The 16,840-nt window shown below is 56.2% G+C and overlaps 1 protein-coding gene across 2 annotated transcripts in view; it reads right to left on the bottom strand.

Moving 5' to 3' along the window:
• The window catches only part of CACNA1B (calcium voltage-gated channel subunit alpha1 B), a 197,585-nt gene that overhangs the window by 47,125 nt on the left and 133,620 nt on the right, over window positions 1–16,840 (bottom strand). For both annotated transcript variants that reach the window (XM_047769115.1, XM_047769117.1), the window contains exons 25-34: window positions 15,988–16,084; window positions 14,493–14,653; window positions 14,228–14,365; window positions 13,422–13,623; window positions 13,051–13,215; window positions 12,747–12,857; window positions 12,352–12,435; window positions 5,754–5,759; window positions 2,271–2,387; window positions 1,800–1,865 (exon numbers count right to left, since the gene is read on the bottom strand). In XM_047769115.1, coding sequence (XP_047625071.1) covers window positions 1,800–1,865; window positions 2,271–2,387; window positions 5,754–5,759; window positions 12,352–12,435; window positions 12,747–12,857; window positions 13,051–13,215; window positions 13,422–13,623; window positions 14,228–14,365; window positions 14,493–14,653; window positions 15,988–16,084 — 1,147 coding nt within the window. The remainder of the gene's footprint in view (window positions 1–1,799; window positions 1,866–2,270; window positions 2,388–5,753; window positions 5,760–12,351; window positions 12,436–12,746; window positions 12,858–13,050; window positions 13,216–13,421; window positions 13,624–14,227; window positions 14,366–14,492; window positions 14,654–15,987; window positions 16,085–16,840) is intronic.

Below are 16,840 nucleotides of genomic sequence, written 5' to 3'. Positions count from 1 at the left end.
ATGTGGCATCTAAAATATGGCACCACAGGAGTTTCCATCGTGGCTCAGTGGTTAACAAATCCGACTAGGAACCATGAGGTTGTGGGTTCGATCCCTGGCCTTGCTCAGTGGGTTAAGGATCCGGCATTGCTGTGAGCTGTGGTGTAGGTCGCAGAGGCGGCTCAGCTCCCGCATTGCTGTGGCTGTGGCGTAAGCCAGCGGCTGCAGCTCTGATTAGACCCCTAGCCTGGGAACCTCCGTATGCCGCGGGAGCGGCCCTAGAAAAGGCAAAAGACTAAATAATAATAATAATAAAATATGGCACCAAAGGACCCATCTACAAAACAGAAACAGACTCACAGACATAGAGAACAGACTCGTGGATGCCAAGGGGGTTGGGGGAGGGAGTGGGATTCATGGGGTTGGTAGATGCAAACTATTACATTTAGAATGGGGAGCGGACAGCCAAACTCCAAGACAGCCTCAATAGTACCTCTGAAGGACAAGCAGCTCCGGGATGTCAAATTAGGGGAGCTGCCAGGCTGGATGCTGATGTGGGGTTTCGCCCCTAAAGGCATTGCTGGAACGTTTCAACTACAGGTATCACAAGCATGTCGATGTGAAGAGAGGGGGTGTCACCAGGCTTTCTACCTGCTTTTGAGTTGCTGCCATTCTTACGAGGAGCTCAAACACGAGTGGCTACACAAGTCCCAGAGAAGAAGGCGACTCTACATTCCTGACCATGACCTTGCCCAGCACCCGAACCCTTTCACACCCTAACGGAGAACACGCAATAAAAGATGATGACTGGTTTAAAAAAAATGGATGAACAATGAGGTCCTTCCTTCTGTACAGCATAGGAAGCTATATCCAGTATCCTGGGAAAGACCACAATGGAAGATAATGTTAAAAAAAGAACACATGCATGACTGCGTCATTTTACTGTACAGCAGAAATTGGCACAACATTGTAAATAAACTATAATTTTAAAAAAGAAAGATGGGCATTGAAATAATTAGAAAACAGAATCCGTTTTCAGCTAACCTTTAAGACACTGTCTCCCTCCTATAATTTTTTCTTTTTTTGATCTTTTTATAGGGCTGCAACCAAGGCACATGGAAGTTCCAGACTAGGGGTTGAACTGGAGCTGCACTGCCAACCTACACCACAGCCACAGCAACACAGGATCCTTAACCCACTGAGCGAGGCCAGGGAGGGAAACTGCGTCCTAGTTGGGTTCGTTACCTCTGAGCCGCAACGGGAACTCCTCCTACTACACATCAACGTTTGCGTCCATCTCCCATCCCTACTATTGGAAAGTGGCCAGACGCTTGGTGTCATTTAAAATTTTCAAAATAGCTGGCAAAGCATTCCTTGGCAAAAAAGATAACCTCAACTATGCCAGCTAGCTTTGACTGGTACAGTGACCTGGTATGGCCCCACTGAGGGTTTTCTTCAATAGAGTAAAATCCCCTCTAAAGATCAGGAAGGCTGCTCTTCGGAACTGCTGCTGCGCCAAGAGAATGACCGGCTGCTGCCCCACAGCCACTGGACGCCTTGTGCATGTGCTCAAACGTTCCACCACCATGGGGCCAGCACCCAGTCAAACATGCCCCTGGCACCCTAGCTCAGCCTGGCAGAATTCCAGCACCACACTCACAGGCCCAGGGCGGGGGTGTCTCCATCCGCAGAACAGTCTTTCTGAGCATTAAGTTCATAAAGAGCTTAAAACAGCGTGTGGCTCGGGGAAGTGCTGCTGAGAGCCAACCCGACACTGTCGTCACGGGACAGCACACGGGGAAGGGAGCCTTTGCACCCACCTGCATGCCAATGATGGCATAGATGAAGAACAGCATGGCGATGAGCAGGCACACGTAGGGCAGGGCCTGCAGAGACACGGGAGGCCAGGTCAGCTCCAGGAGTGCCACCCGCCACCCTGCTCAGGCCTTGTCATGAGACGGATGATGGGGGATCCCTGAGGCCAGAGCCCTCGGCTGACCAAAAATCTGCCCCCAGTGATCACCCGGCACCTTCACCAAGTGACCACCCTTGCTTCATTCACAAACTGAGTCAGAAAACCCACCTCAGCCTTTTGTGAGCATGAACAAGATACTCTGTAAAACAGCATCTTGACAAACTTCTGTAAAGGACACAGGGGACGTGTGCACCTGAGCGCCCCACCCCCTGCCCCCCACCGTCTGGAGGAGGGCGGCTCTGGTGGCGGCGGCACAGTCACTCTGCCTGCACGACAAGGGCAGGTCAGGCCCCGCCAGGGCCCAGCCCGCCTTCACCTTGAAGGACTGGACGAAGGTCCACAGCAGGATGCGGATGGTATAGCCTTGGCGGAGCAGCTTGATGAGCCGGGCAGCGCGGAAGAGGCGGAGGAAGCTGAGGTTGATGAAGTTGTTCTGCAGGGAAGAAAAATTGTGCTCTGGCCTTTGGAAATCAGCTGCCCGCCGTCCAGGACCGCTGCTCCCCACCCAGCTCTCCCCGAGTCACCGTGGTCCCGAAGAAAAGTGGGTGAAGAGAGAGACTGAAACAAAACGTCACCGCTTCACGGTCTAAGCAGCAATCAGCCACTGGAAAACCTTCCAAAAGTAAAGCTGGTCATTGCAAACCACTTCTCATGCAGCAAATCAGGGAAATGCCCTCCACAGGGAGGGACAGGAAAACCCCATGAAGCAGCTCCCTGCTGCTGGGTGGAGCCAGGAGCTCGCCTGTGGCCGGGCCTCCAACACCGTCCGCCTCTTGCAGGACACAGCCAAGCAGCCCAGGTGCCAGGCCAGGCTGCCTCTCCCCAGGCTGGGTGGCCACACCCTTCTCTCCCACTTGGCCAGCAAGGCCCCTGCCTGCCTGGGGGCCAGCAAAGGGCAGACCTTTCTCGGGGGCCGCTGCATGTGCCTGCAGACAAGTGGCCACAGGAGGTCCTGCCGCACACATCGGGAGAGAGACCTCTGCAACCGCAAACTGGTCTCTGCTCCAGAGAGCCCAAGACATCCAGCACTGCTTCCTCACCCAAAGGGTTCAAATTCGGGCACAAAACAACCAACAATCTCTGGACTCCATGGCTGACCTGGGAGTGAGGCTTCCACGCTGGCCCGGGGCAGCTGAGTTACTGGCACACCCCTTCCAGAGGGCAGGGCTCTGAGTGGTGTCTGTGAGCAGATGGGGCTGCCTGAGGGCCAGGAGGCTTCCTGCCCTGTCTGCTTAGAGGCCAGGTGCCCACACGCAGCCTAAGAGCGTCCTGATCCTTTGCTCTTTTAAAATATGCAGGCAGCTCAGGCTAGACACCCTGTGTTGCCAGATTCGGTGATCAAATACAGAGATAAGAGAGCACAGGCATTGGATGAGGCAGCAGTGGTGGGAGAGCAGTGCAGGAGGCGGTCGAGCCTGGGCAGAGTGGTGCAGCTTTGCTCCAGGGTTGCCCATCTGGTCTCAGCCAGAATGCAGCATCCGTGGAGAGATGGCTCTCACTCCACTCCTTGTCTGCCTGTCTCAGGGGCTGGCTTTTCTGGTTCCCACCACGGCCTCTGGACTGTTTCTGCTGGTAAGGGACCTACAGCTACACTGGGGGATGGCTCACGGGTTTTAGACAATGCCATGGTGAGAGGGGCCAACTGGCAGGCACCAGGAGGCACCACTGAAGTCCAGATCAGCAAGAAGGGAGAAGTGGACCTCAGGGTGCAACCCTGGAGGGTGTACTTGTAATCTCAGGGGTAGAGAGGATGCACGAGACACGTCCACACTCACCATCTGAGCCCCCACAGGCCCTGCAGACTTTCAGATGAGCCAGCCACCTCAGGAGGATGGGCAGAGGGGTGAAGGGGACTGTCTAAGGTGCCAGGAGGTCCTCTGTACAAGCAATAAGGCAGGGCAAGGGAGGGAGGCGGCTGCCTCCTCAGGGGTCTCCGCTTGGAAACCACCTGCTCGGGTGGGTCTGGCGGGGCCAGGACCCAAAGCAATTTGCTCAGCTGGCACAGACAGAAGATTTCCTGGCGATACTGGGGGGAAAGGCTTCCAGGTAAGAAAAAAGGGACAGATGCCAAAACGAGCAGGAAGGCACAGCTCATCCAAACTGCTGGTGACCCAAATGTGGGACCCGGACAGCCATACTCCTCCTTATTAACTCGGGAGCCCACCCCTCCTCCCAGGCTTCTTTCTCTCGGGGGTTCCAGTGGGCACCCAGGAGAGGGTGGGGGCGCCAACAGACAGACAAGCCCTACAGAGCCATGAGGACAGATGGTGATGGCGTCACAGATGCTGCAAGCACAGTGATGGGCTGAGCACACCACGGCCACACCCAAGGCAGGAGCTGCCAGGCACCACCACGCAACTGCATGCGGGACAGCAGGGCAAGCACAGGGCAGCCTCCCCTCGGCTGTGCATGGTCACTCTGGCCTCAGCCAACCCCTCTGGACGCAGCCAGCCCCGTCCCCCTAGAGTCCATGGTTTCTGTCACACTCATGAGCAGTTCCATCTACTTCCGAGACAGGCCCATCCTTGTTGCCCCACCTCTGAGCCAGGAGAGGTCATGATTGTGCCCTCAATATGGCAGCTGGCACCCAGCTCCACTGAGCGCCAGCCTCCTCCTCCCCAAGACGGAAATGCTAGGACCGCAAGCCCAGGGGAAGGACTCACTGAGAAAAAGAACTTAAGCACACCAGGCATCGACCCGCCAGCCACAGAGCTCCACAGGCTCAGGGCCTGCATCACCGCCCGGCTGGCGCCCATCACTCTGCCTCTGGTCAGAGCCACAGCACAGCGGGGGCCTCCCCCCGGACTGAGCACGCGTGCCAGGCCACAGGGGCCACACTCGGGCAGGGGTGAGGCCCACAGGGCAGGACAGCTGCTCCCTTCCTCAGCTTAGTTCTCACGGGCGAATGGCAGAGAGGAGAGAGCTCCATGGGTCCTGCATGCGCACAGGACGCGCACAGGATGCTGGGCGGTGGCAGGTGACACAAGAAGGCACAGGGGGCGGACGAGAGGGGCAGGGCAGGGGCCTGGGGGACAAAAGCTGGAGTTTGGGCAGAAAGTGCTGCAGGTACAAATGGCTTTTTCTCAAAACTCAAGGTTTTCTGCTCAGACTGTGAAACACTGTATCACAAACATTTACTTTCTGAGGCAGGAATCTCAAACATTTGCTACTTTACATGGGTTTCCAGGTGCCCCTTTGGTTAGGCCGGCTCCCAGGATCTCTGCTCCCCTCAGGTGTCCCAAGGGGACACCTGGAAGGAGCCCCGGCCACACCACCTGCCTCACTCCACATGCACTCGCTGACCAGGACACGGGTGACTCCTGGCACTCTGCTGTCTTTACTCAGGCCAATCCCCCTGCCCAGTGCCCCTAGCCAGGCCCCCACGGAAGGGTCTGTCCAGGAAGGACCCTAGGAGAGGCCTTGTGAGAGGCCACTGTGCAGAGCCAAGCCCTCTGCTGCTGACAGAGACAGAGCAGAAGGACAACTGTGCAGCAGAAACCATGGACTCGGGGGTTCAGATCCAAACTCACATCCTACAAATCCTCCCGACTCCGAGCCAGTCTGGACACTTACCTGCCTCTCACTCAGAAGCCCCTCCCTGCTCTCTTGGCTGAAGGCCAGCTTCTGTGCTCAAGTCCCTGGGGGGGCCAGGGAGCATGCACCAGAGGCCAGAGGGGGTGGGTGCAACCAGGGTCTGACCCCAGGGGGGCACTGGCGGGGCTGACAGAGAACAGAGGAAGGGGGAGCAGAGCAAGCAAAGCGAGGAGCTTTAAGAACTGTTTAAAGTCATGAAACCAACCGTTTCCTATATGTGATGTTTTCATGGATGGACATTTGCGTATTATTTACAAATTGGGATGTTTGAGCAGCAGGCGTGCAACATACAGACATGGTTTTCGCGTTGTATGTTGGTTGGGTGGCGTGAGTCAGCAGGTAGGTTAAGGTAAATTGAACAAAAACAGAAAACAAAAGAGAAAATGAGTCATCAACACAAGTAAAAACTCAAACTCTGAATACTTCACTGGAAATTTTTAGGATTTTGGTAAACGTTGCGTATTTTGCTTAGAATGTATCAAATCAAAACACATTTTCGAAATCTGCAGGTTACAAAGAGTGGCACCATTTGCATTCCTGTTTGTAATGCAAATCCAAAGATGACTCACAGACACTTATTTTTTTATTTCCAGGCAAAGAATCAATGTCAGTTTTCTGCTTGCGTGGACAGCTTTCTCGGCATGACCCTGGGCGAGACTGCTGCGCTATGCTGATTTTTAAGTTAGGGGTGGGAACTGACACTCATATTTTTGCCTAAGGAAAAAAAAGTGCATCCACAAGGTAACATATGAAGTGACTACAAATGGAAAAAGAAAAACAAAACACCAAAATCCACAGGATGGCTTTCGTTTCTCCTCCAAGCAGAGCAGGGTGAAGACTGACCTCTGGAACCACTAGCAGCCACGGGCAGCTGAGCTTTCAGAGCAAGTGGCTCCTTGGCCCTCCCGCCAGCCCCGCTGGGCATCCAGGGATGTCGGTGGCTGCCCTGGAGAGCTTGTTGGCATCAAGGCCCCAAACACCCACCAGCTGCCCTGCCTCGAATGTCCAGCTCCTGAGGGACAGACACTAGGTGACAGTCACCAGTCTTTCTGGGAGAGGCGCCCTGGAAGACAGCATCTCTGTGACATCAGCCAGGCGCCCCACCTGCTCCCTGTGGGTGCCCCCTGCTGTCACCCCTCTGTCGAGGAGGCACCCACGTGACCAAACCCCAGAGCTGTCCTTGCAGCCCAGAGCCCAGAGTTTGGACCCTTATCAGGGGAATAGATTCCTGGGTCCAAGGAGATGGCGCGCCTGTCAGAAGTCACAGTGGGGGAGCTATTTCTGGGAGACTCCAGGAAGGACGCCAGGACCCAACTCCAGCGCATACAAAGTACAGCCCGACCGTCAGCAAATCTGTTTCTCACAATTCTTTCCCTTTTCAATGAGTGACAGTACATTCATCCAGGCGCTGAGATGAGAAAGTTCAACGTTATTCTTGCCTTGTCTTTCACACCCACTTCTGACCCTGGAGCCTGAAGCTCCAGCTTAAAATTTCACCCAGAACTGGACAACGTCTTGCTCCATCCCAGCTCCCAGCTCCTCTGCCTGGCTCCTGCAGTGACACCTGGCCACGCACACACCCTCCGAGGCCCAGGGCCCAGCTGTGAGCATTTACATTTTTGTTGCTGAGAATTTTCTCAGGCCAGGACACAGGACCTGGGGCCCAACACTAATAAAGGGTAAAAAACAACCCTCTGGACCCCTCTCCCCAGCTGCCAGGCTGGGCTACGATGATCACTGCTGGGACAGCACCCTTCACTGGCTGCCTGCCGTCCTGCTCACCTCCTCACTCCCTGGCTTCCTGGGGTCACCTCCCAGATGGAGCACCTGCATGGAGTTCTTGTCTCAGGATCTGCTTCCAGGGGAGCCCAGCAAAGACGGCCCTAAGGGTCGAGCTGCCTCCGCCACGCCTTGCATGGCAGCCTCAAGCCAGATGGCGCCACTCTTCACAAAACCCTCCAAATCCTCTCGGATATTATGGCTGGTGCTTTATATATTTTTTTCTTAACAAATCAGTCCCTATCTCAAGATAATCTCTTACATTTTCTTCTAAGAGGTTTACAGTTTCATCTGCGAACTTTAAGTCTTTTCATCCATCTGCAATATCTTTTGAGCGGTGTGAACCAAGGTCCGATTTCTTCTTCCCTGTCTTTGGTCACCAGCTACACGTCACAGTCACACATCAGGTTTCCATAAACAGGTGCGTTTGAGTCCAGGCTCTTGCCTCTCCCCCTGACTTCTTCAGCTGTCCCCGTGCCCACAGCACACGGTCTTAACTGTTACAGCTTTACTCCCAAGTCTCCTCGCTGGCAGGAGCAGCCTCCACCCCCAGCACCACTAGGGCACCTCCTTATTTTAAGCATCTCAGCTATTTGGGAGCCTTTGCTCTTTTTCATAAAGTTTAGAAGCAGCTTGTCAAATTCCAAAACAAAGAGACAAACAGAAACAAAAACAAAATCATTGGTACTTTTATTGAAATTGCATTTAATCTACATGTCAATTGGGGAAAATTGTCATCTCTATGATATTGACACTCCTTATTAATTAACATATATAACTTCATCTATTCAAGCCTTCTTTAATATCTCTCAATAAACTTTAGGAACTTTCCACACAAAGATCTTGCACACATATCTTGTTAGGGTTTATTGTCAGGACTGCTGATGTTGTAATGAAATGCAGTAAACTTACTTGAGTAATCTCACATTTAATAAGTTTTTGACCATTCTAGATTTCATCCATAGATGATGTCATTTGTGAATAATGAATAGTTTAACCCTTTTCTAAATCTTATAGACTTTATTTATTTTTCTTGTCTTATTCACTCAGCAAGTATTTATGAATACCTGCAGGGTGTCAGGTACTATTCTAAGCACTGGGAAAAGGCAGAACAAAACAAAAAAATCTCTGTCCTCATGGAGCTGACATAAAAGTTATTGAATTGCTGAAATATTGTTCCATGTTGAAAAGAAGTGCTGGTTACAGACATCGCTGTCTTTTTCTGATTTTAAAGGGATTTCTTTTTAAGTTTCGCCATTGTGAACGATGTTGGCATATGACTTTTTGGTAAATGCTCCTCATCATTAATACTTCCCAGATTGCTTATAATTTTTACCATGAATAAGCTCCGACTTTTATTGAATTTCTTTGCTTTGCTTGTGATAGGATCACATTAATAGTGTCCTTTGACCTCTTAATGTAAATTGTAGTGAAAGACTTTCTGCTGTGAAATCTTGTGTTCCTGGGACAGGCCTGACTGCACTCCTTCCCACGTGCTGTCGGATTTGGTTTGCTCACCTGCTTGTTTGATTTCTGCGTCCTTGCTAATGGAAGACTATGGGTTATACTCTTCCTTTCTTATACTCCCTCGTTTTTAAAAATCTGGGTATCAAGACAAACAGTCTCATACAAACAGGACATGCTCACTCTTTTCTATCCTCTAGAACAACGTCTACAGGACTGGAATGACCTTTCCCCACGTTTCAGATGGAAACCTAATGTACAAGACTGCCGTGACCCCATGAAGTCAGCCTCGCGGAACGTGGACCCCGAGGTCAAGAACAAGCTAGCGACTGCACCTCACACCTCCTACTCTTGGGAGGCCTCTGTGGGTTCTGAAGACAGCACACACCACTTAGGAAAGACAGCTCTATTTATCAGACAACACAAAGCTGCCAGGTTTCAGAGCAAGAGAGGGCTCTCGAGCAGATCCCCAGGGCAGTGTCATCAGCCCTGCCACTTGGCCCACCATGCCAGGGCCATCTGTGGGAGATAAATACACACATGGAGCCCTGGAAAGCCCCCCACCCCAAGAAGTCAATGCAGCCACCTAGGCTTCTGGAACAAAGATTCATGTCATCTGCAGCAGACATCACCAGTGAGCAGGGCCACTCCCGGCTATAGGGTCCTGCAGAAACTGTCTGACTCAGAAGCATCCATGTCTATGGAGCCAAAGATAGCCCTCACAAGTGGTGTGCTGCAGGCTCACCACCAACCCAGCACAGGGGAACGGCTACATCAGGGCCACACCTAAGCAAGTCAAGGGGCACAGTCACACAGCAGGTGGCCCGGCCCCCAATCCTTTCACCTGCGTTGTCTCTTCCTCAGCTTGTGCCCTCCCCACCACATCACAGGATGGTCACCAAAGCTAGGAGGAAAAACTCAAACCTGGCTTTGGAGGGTTAGCTTGATACTGGTGCAGGCCTCACCAGAGCCCCACCAGGATGAGCCTGAAAGACAGCGGGGAAGCAGAGCTCTGGGTGGTGCACCTGATCCTGTGCAGTAGGAAGTCGCCTGTGGTAAAGATCATGGGATCCTAGCCAAGGGCTGAAGCCTGGCCAGGCCTCTGGAGGGAACGAGGTTTGGGGAAGAGGCACCCAGATGGACCCTGAATGGGCACAGTGTGCAGGTCTCTGCATCACATATTAACACGACCAAGGGCACCCACGGCTGGAGGGACACTAAAAGCCCATGGGCCTTAGGAGGTGCTAACTGACAGACGCTGGCAAGCCTGTGTCCTCGACAGCCCACAAGCACACAGAGACCCACAAATGCAGAGACTGGCAGCTGGGATGAAAGCTGTGCCTGGGCCATACAGCTGGGCTCTTCCTTTTAGCAAGGCTGATCCAGCCGTGGCCAGTGCTGAACACTGCCCACTACGAGCAGAGGCCAATTCTAGGCCTCTCCGGGGGATCGTGATTGAAGCTGTCGTCCAGCCGCTTGGAGCTAAGTTTTCTACAGGGGAATAGCAGTGATCCGTCTCAACGGGATCACTCACAACTGGGCGGGTCTGCCTTCGCTGACGCACTAGGGTCAGAGATGTACCAGTGTGGCCTCCACGTGACACCAGTTCAGAGCAAGCAGAGGAGGGCCAAGCAGTAGGTGACCCAGGACCCACTGCGTGTCATGCTCATTTCATTCAGGCGGTGGCAGCCTGACAAGATGTTGGAACAGTCCCTGGCAGGCACAGATAAGAGGATGGCTTGGTGGTGTACCTCATGGGTTGGGCTGCTGCCCTTCAAGATGCACCAAGGGCCAAAAGGTATACTGGGAACCCCACCCATAAAATGCACGGACCCAGGAAAAGAGGGGGTCACTCCAGGAATCCAGTGGGACTTTGTGCTCGTCATCTCCACAAATTCAGATCAAGCACATCAAGGGGTCCTGGCTCGAGGAGGCAGAGGAAGCTTCCCCTGTGGGCCCCTGGGTTCCTAGAGTTCCCGTCTGGTCAGGGAGTAAAGGGCAGAGCTGCCACTGCAGGGGGAGGCAGGAAGAAGTCTGCCTGGAAACCAGGGCGCTGCCGGGGGACCTTCCAGACAACCCAGGACTAGTCTCGACTGTAACTGGACCAACACGGCAGCCAGAACCACACAGGGTATGGCAAGTAGAGCTTGGGCTGCACAGCAGGAAGGGCTAGACCCTTCCAGACCAGTGGCCAGGGCAGCAGACCCCAGAGGGGCAGAGGGAGAAGATGATGCAGGCACTGACACAGTGGCAGATGACCCACCTGTCCTACCACCCTCTCCTCTCAGAGACAGTGCCCAGCGCCACCTGAAGACAGGCCCATAAACCCCACGTGAGGGGGGCACAGGGCTGAGGGGAGCCAGGCCCGCACACAGACGCCCCCTGTGTGGCTGTGCAGCCCCTCAGCCCCACCAGCTCAGGCTGCCAGAGCCTCTGCGCCTGGCTTGAGACACACACAGGGGAGCCAGGGCCCTGGGAACACACAGCCCAGGCGCAGCCTTTGGCCAAGGACTGGTGGGCACTGAGGGTTCTGCAGCTCTGACATGTGCCCACCTGTCTCCACAGCCCCTGGGGACCAACAACTCACACCCACACCCAGCTGGAGCCACAGCACCCCTGGTCCTTCTCCCCTCATGCACCTGCCAAACCTCTCTGCATGGCTTCTGCCTGGGAACACGTCCTAAGAAGCAACTTTTACAAGAACCCTCACCTCAGTGTCTGTTCCTAGAAAATGAACCTAAGACAGATACTGGTTTTTGACGTTGAATTCTAACTTAATGCACGGTCCTTAAAGAATATTGCTTTGTTTGTTTTGTTTTGTTTTTTGTCTTTTTAGGAACACACCCGCAGCATATGGAAGTTCCCAGGCTAGGGGTCAAACTGGAGCTGTAGCTGCCGGCCTGCACCACAGCCACAGCAACACTAAATCCAAGCTGTGTCTGTAACCCAGATCCTTAACCCACTGAGCGAAACCAGGTATTGAACCTGTATCCTCATGGACACTAGTCAGATTCATTTCCACTGACCCACAATGGGAACTCCAAGAATATTGCTTTATGACTCAGATTCTTTCAAATTTGTTGAGACTAGTTCATGCTCCAGCAACCAGTTTTTAGATATAATACATGTATTTTAATAAGAATGAGCAACTCCAGCATACACAAATGCACACATACACATATATATGTATTTGTACAGGTTAAAAAAAAAAAAACCCTGACACTTTGAAATAGTCTAAATTCTTACTGGTTTGAGTCTGCCTGTTTTTGGTGCCAGTTGTTAGCTACATGGGTATCGGACACACCCAGATGTAAAAGAGCCTATCTTCCTAGTCACTTGTCACCATGGCCCTCCCAGGTGATTCTTAGGCCACCAGCCCGGAAGGACTTTTGGGAACCCATTTCTTATTCAGAGAAAAGTGTCTGTCGAGAGGACACCCCATGCCTGAGCCCCACCCCTGGAGAGGCGCTCCCAGGGAACTCGCTCCAGAGGCGGAGCAAAGAGGCGCACCCTCTGGAAAGCACTCTGGGGCCTGGGGGAGGGCGGGAAGTGCCACTTACCGCAATCTCTGTTACTAAAATATCAGTAATACTTCCCAACACAGTGACAAAGTCGAAGACGTTCCAGGCATCTCGGAAATAGTTCTGGAGAGAAAGAAGGGCAGTCAGTGCCAGTGGACAGACACGGAGTCGCAGGCGGTGACCCCTGAGCAGGAAGGGGCCGAGGGGACCGCTGGGCCCCCTCAGGTGGGAGAGCACGGGCCGGGCAGGCAAGCAGGGCCCACGGCACCTCAGGGCCTGGGCCCGTGCGGAGCAGAGAGCCGCGCGTGCAGAGAGAACCCCAGCCCCTCGCCCCTGCAGGGTCACCAGGGCCCTGAGGGCTCGGGGAAGCCCCAGCTCCACACTGGGAGCCCCCGGAGGGCCCCACAGAGGGCGGCCAGGACGCAGACACGTACCAGCACCCCGAAGGCGATGATCTTGAGCATGCACTCCATGGAGAACATGGACGTGAACACAACGTTCAGGCACTTCAGCATCAGCTCATACTCGTAGGGCGCGTCGTAGAACTGTGCGCGGGAGGGAGCGCCGTCGGCCACAGCTCGGGGGCCCCGATGGCCTCCCGCCAGGGCTCAGGCGCCCCTGCTGGGCCCGCGCCGCCCCCTCCCGCCCCGCCCCCTCCCGCCCCGCGCCGCTGCCCCTTCTCCCGGACAGACCCTTCTCGCCGCCCAGCCCACTGCAGACGGGGACGGGCCCGGGCACCTTCATCATCAGCACCACGGTGTTGAGGGCGATCATGGCCATGATGAAGTACTCGAAGGGGGGCGAGACCACGAACGTCCAGGTCTTGTACTGGAACGACTGCTTGTTCTGGGGCATGTACCGCGTCAGGGGCTTGGCGCTGATGGCGAAGTCGATGCAAGCCCTCTGCGCGGGAGAAGGAGCACCCGGAGCTGGGACCCTGCACAGCCTCGGCCGCTCATCCGCGCGCAGAGCCTCCTCCGGGGCGTGCGCCGACCACACGCGCCGCCCGCTGCCCCGCGCTGGCCACAGCAGCCGCCAAAGCCGCCTGAGGGCGAAGACGCCCACGCGGGAGGGAGCCCGCGGGGAGACGGGGCAGAGAGGGCGCCTACCTCGTTCTTCTCCAGGCTGCACTCCGACATGACCTTGTCCCCCTGCTCCTGGAAGGTGATGATGATCAAGGCCACGAAGATGTTGACAAAGAAGAAGGGGAAGACGACGAAGTAGACCACGTAGAAGATGGAGAGCTCCATGCGGTACCCGGGGCTGGGGCCCTGCTCCTCGTAGGTGGCGTCCACCGAGTGCTTCAGGACCCTGGGCCAAGAGCAATGTCAAGCCGAGCTGAGCCCAGGGACGGGCCTACTGGTGGTGGGCTGCCTTCCCGGTAGGGCTTGCCCTCGGGTCTGCTGGGGGGGGGGCCTGGGGTGGGTGCCCTCCAGGTGCCTGAAGTCCTCCCCGCAGAAGGTGAGATGGACGAGGCCCAGTGGTCCTGTGCTGCTCTGCTCCCTCCTACCTCACAGCAGGCCACCTGCTCACACCCAGCCTCACCTGTCTTCAGCATCGACCCTATCTTCTGAGGGGTGGTCCTCTCAGCACCCAAGGAAGCCCCCTGCCACCCAGGGTGGCACTGAACACAGACATCCCTCCGGCTGCCCTTCGGAGGCCAGTGGCCACACGGGGAGACACTGAAGAGGCCATCTTCCCTCCAGCCTCCAGCCGCAGACGGATTTTCAGGAGCTCCGGGGGCGGCGCTCTGGGCCCACTCTCCTCCTCTTCCCAGGCTGCCCACTCTCATAAGGCGCGGCCACTGCCCACTGGTGCGTATAAAAGCCTGCGGGCTACGAGCTTCGACTCCAAGCCTCCCTGCCCAGCTGCCCCTGCCCTGGCCTGGCCGGCCACGAGGAGCGCGGGCACTCACGTGGGCCAGCCTTCTCCCGTGGACACCGTGAACAGGGTCAGCAGGGCCCAGAGCACGTTGTCGTAGTGGAAGTCGTATTTCTTCCACTGCCTGGGCTGGGCTTCCACCTCCTCCTTCTCGTAATCCAGGTACTGGCCCCTGGGAATGGGACACAGGACGTCAGAGGCTAGAGACACAGGATCCGCACAGACCCACGCAGCTGCGGCCAGCCGACTTCTGGGAAGGGCGGGCAGGGCACGGGCAGAGCCGGGCACAGAGGGGCCACCTGCAGTCCCGCTCCAGCTCCTTGGACTCGTCCGTGCAGTAGAAGAACTTCCCCTTGAAGAGCTGCACGGCGATGACGGCGAAGATGAACATGAAGAGCATGTAGACGATCAGGATGTTGAGGACGTTCTTGAGCGAGTTCACCACGCAGTCGAACACCGCCTGGCGGGGGCAGCCGTCAGGGCCCAGGCCCCGCCCCGCGGGGGGCCGCCTGCGCCGCCCTCCCTCCAGGGGGCCCCCGGGCCGGTGGGGGGGGCCGGGGTGCTGGGAAAGGTGCTGGGGCCCGCGGGCCAGACGCTGCGCCTGGCCAGAGCTCGGGAGCGGACACGGAGGGAAGGGAGCAGGGCCGGGGCCGCAGCCGCCCGGCCGCGGGCACCCGGTGGGGCGGGAGGGCAGCGAGGCTGTGGCCAGCCCAGGAGGGGAGGCCAGAGGAGACTCTGGCCCTTTGCCTAGGCCTCCTCTCAGGTTCTGCCCATCCGGAGGCTCCGCTTTCATGGCTCTCAGGGGCCCTTCCCTGCTGCCCTGGCCCTGGTTCCTGGTTCCTGGTTCCCAGAGTGGAGGAGAGGCCCTGACCCTGCACTGCCGTGTACAGGGGCAGATCCACAAGCGTCTCCTGAGACACTGCCCGGCACGCTCCACACACCAGGGCCAAGTCCCCACCCGAAGCAGAGGGACCCTGGCTGACCGGTCACCCCCGTCGTGGCCCCTCGCACACAGGTTATCAGCAAACCGCCTCTATCAGCTTCCACTTCACTTAACGTCTCCATGGCTGCACGGCCAAGCTGTTCACAACACTTCAGTGCATCCAGGGTGCGGTTTTGTTTTTTTGTCTTTTTAGGGCCGCACCTGCAGCATGTGGAAGTTCCCAGGCTAGGGGCTGAATCAGAGCTACAGCTGCCGGCCTCCACCAGAGCCACGGCAGTGCCCGATCTGAGCCACATCTGCAATAGTTGCTACCATAGTTTGTAGCAACGCTGGATCCTTAACCCACTGACAAAGGCCCAGGATCGAACCCTCATCCTTATGGATACTAGTTGGGTTCTTAACCTGCCGGCCCCAACGGGAACTCCCAAACCACATCCAGTTTTGGAAGATCAAATGAATTTAAACACACAATCAGCAACCATGAGATTTTAGCACACCTCGAAAGCAACGCCCATGCTTCTCGGGCAGCCTTGCCTTCTCCGCGTCCCCTGTGACCCCACCTCTCTCAGCAGCCCCTCCCCCTGCACCACAGCTGCTGATGGAAATGCTCTGGCCCACCTGGTGCCGCCAGGTGAGGCAGAGGAGCCTCGCAGGACGTGTGCAGAACAAGCTCCCCTTGGGAGAGGGTCACAGAGCCTGTCCCAGGGAAACAACGCTGGGCCTCCTTAGCGTGGGGCCCCCTTCACTCCACTCATCCCCACCCCATGTGGGAAGCTGCAGGGGGCCGGGCCAGGTACAGGCACACATGTGCACATGCACACACACCCCCAAACCCCACTCCAGGCTCTCACCTTGAGCTTGGGCAGCCGCTTGATGGTCTTGAGTGGCCGCAGCACACGCAGGACCCTCAGCGACTTGATGGTGTTGATGTCTTTCCCTTTGGAGCCTCTAGAAGGGAGAAGCCACCCATGTAGACAGGGAGGGTCACACCTGTGCCCAGAGGACCTGGGGACAGGGAGCCTCGGCCCTGCAGGCACCACAGGCCAATACATCGCCTCCCACAGGCTGCCTGGCCAAGGCCTCACCCGAGTGGACAGGGGCTGGAGACAGGTCAACAACACCTGGTGCACAGGGAGAGCTGAGCGTCTGGGTGGGACCACATCATCCCTGCACCCCCAGCACCTACCCCCAAACCAGCCTCCTCCAGCAACTGTGCCGAGACCTGCAGTGGGGATAAAGGGGAGGGCGGGGCCTGCCCGAGGAAGCCCATGAGCAGTGGGACACCGTGTCCATCAGTGCTGGAGCCTTCTGCAAGGGCTGGCTCCTCCTGCCTCTCACCCCCTGTGGAGGGAGGGCCTCCCTTCCTGTGCTCCCTCGGCTGCCCTGAGGCGCCTGCTGATGCTGTAAAAGTGCCAGAAAGGGCGAGGGCGAGTGACGAGGCCCGCGGGGCGGCAGCGAGGGGGAAGCGGGGAGGACAGGGGCTAAGAAAGAGACAGAGGTGGATAAAGACGGAGGCAAAGCAAGAGATGGGGCAGATACAGGAAGCGAGAGAAACCAAGGGAGAGAGAAACAGAGAAGGAAGCGGGAGAGTGGGAAAGGGCCACAGAGACAGACAGGGACTCGGCGACAAGATCAAGAGAGACGCAGACAGGGAGGGTGTCAGCAGAGAAGCCCAGACCCAGAAGCGAGCTCTGAAGTCTAGGA

This window comes from Phacochoerus africanus, chromosome 2 (assembly GCF_016906955.1).
Source record: "Phacochoerus africanus isolate WHEZ1 chromosome 2, ROS_Pafr_v1, whole genome shotgun sequence".
Lineage (NCBI taxonomy): Eukaryota > Metazoa > Chordata > Mammalia > Artiodactyla > Suidae > Phacochoerus > Phacochoerus africanus.
This window is presented reverse-complemented; position numbering and strand designations above follow the sequence as displayed.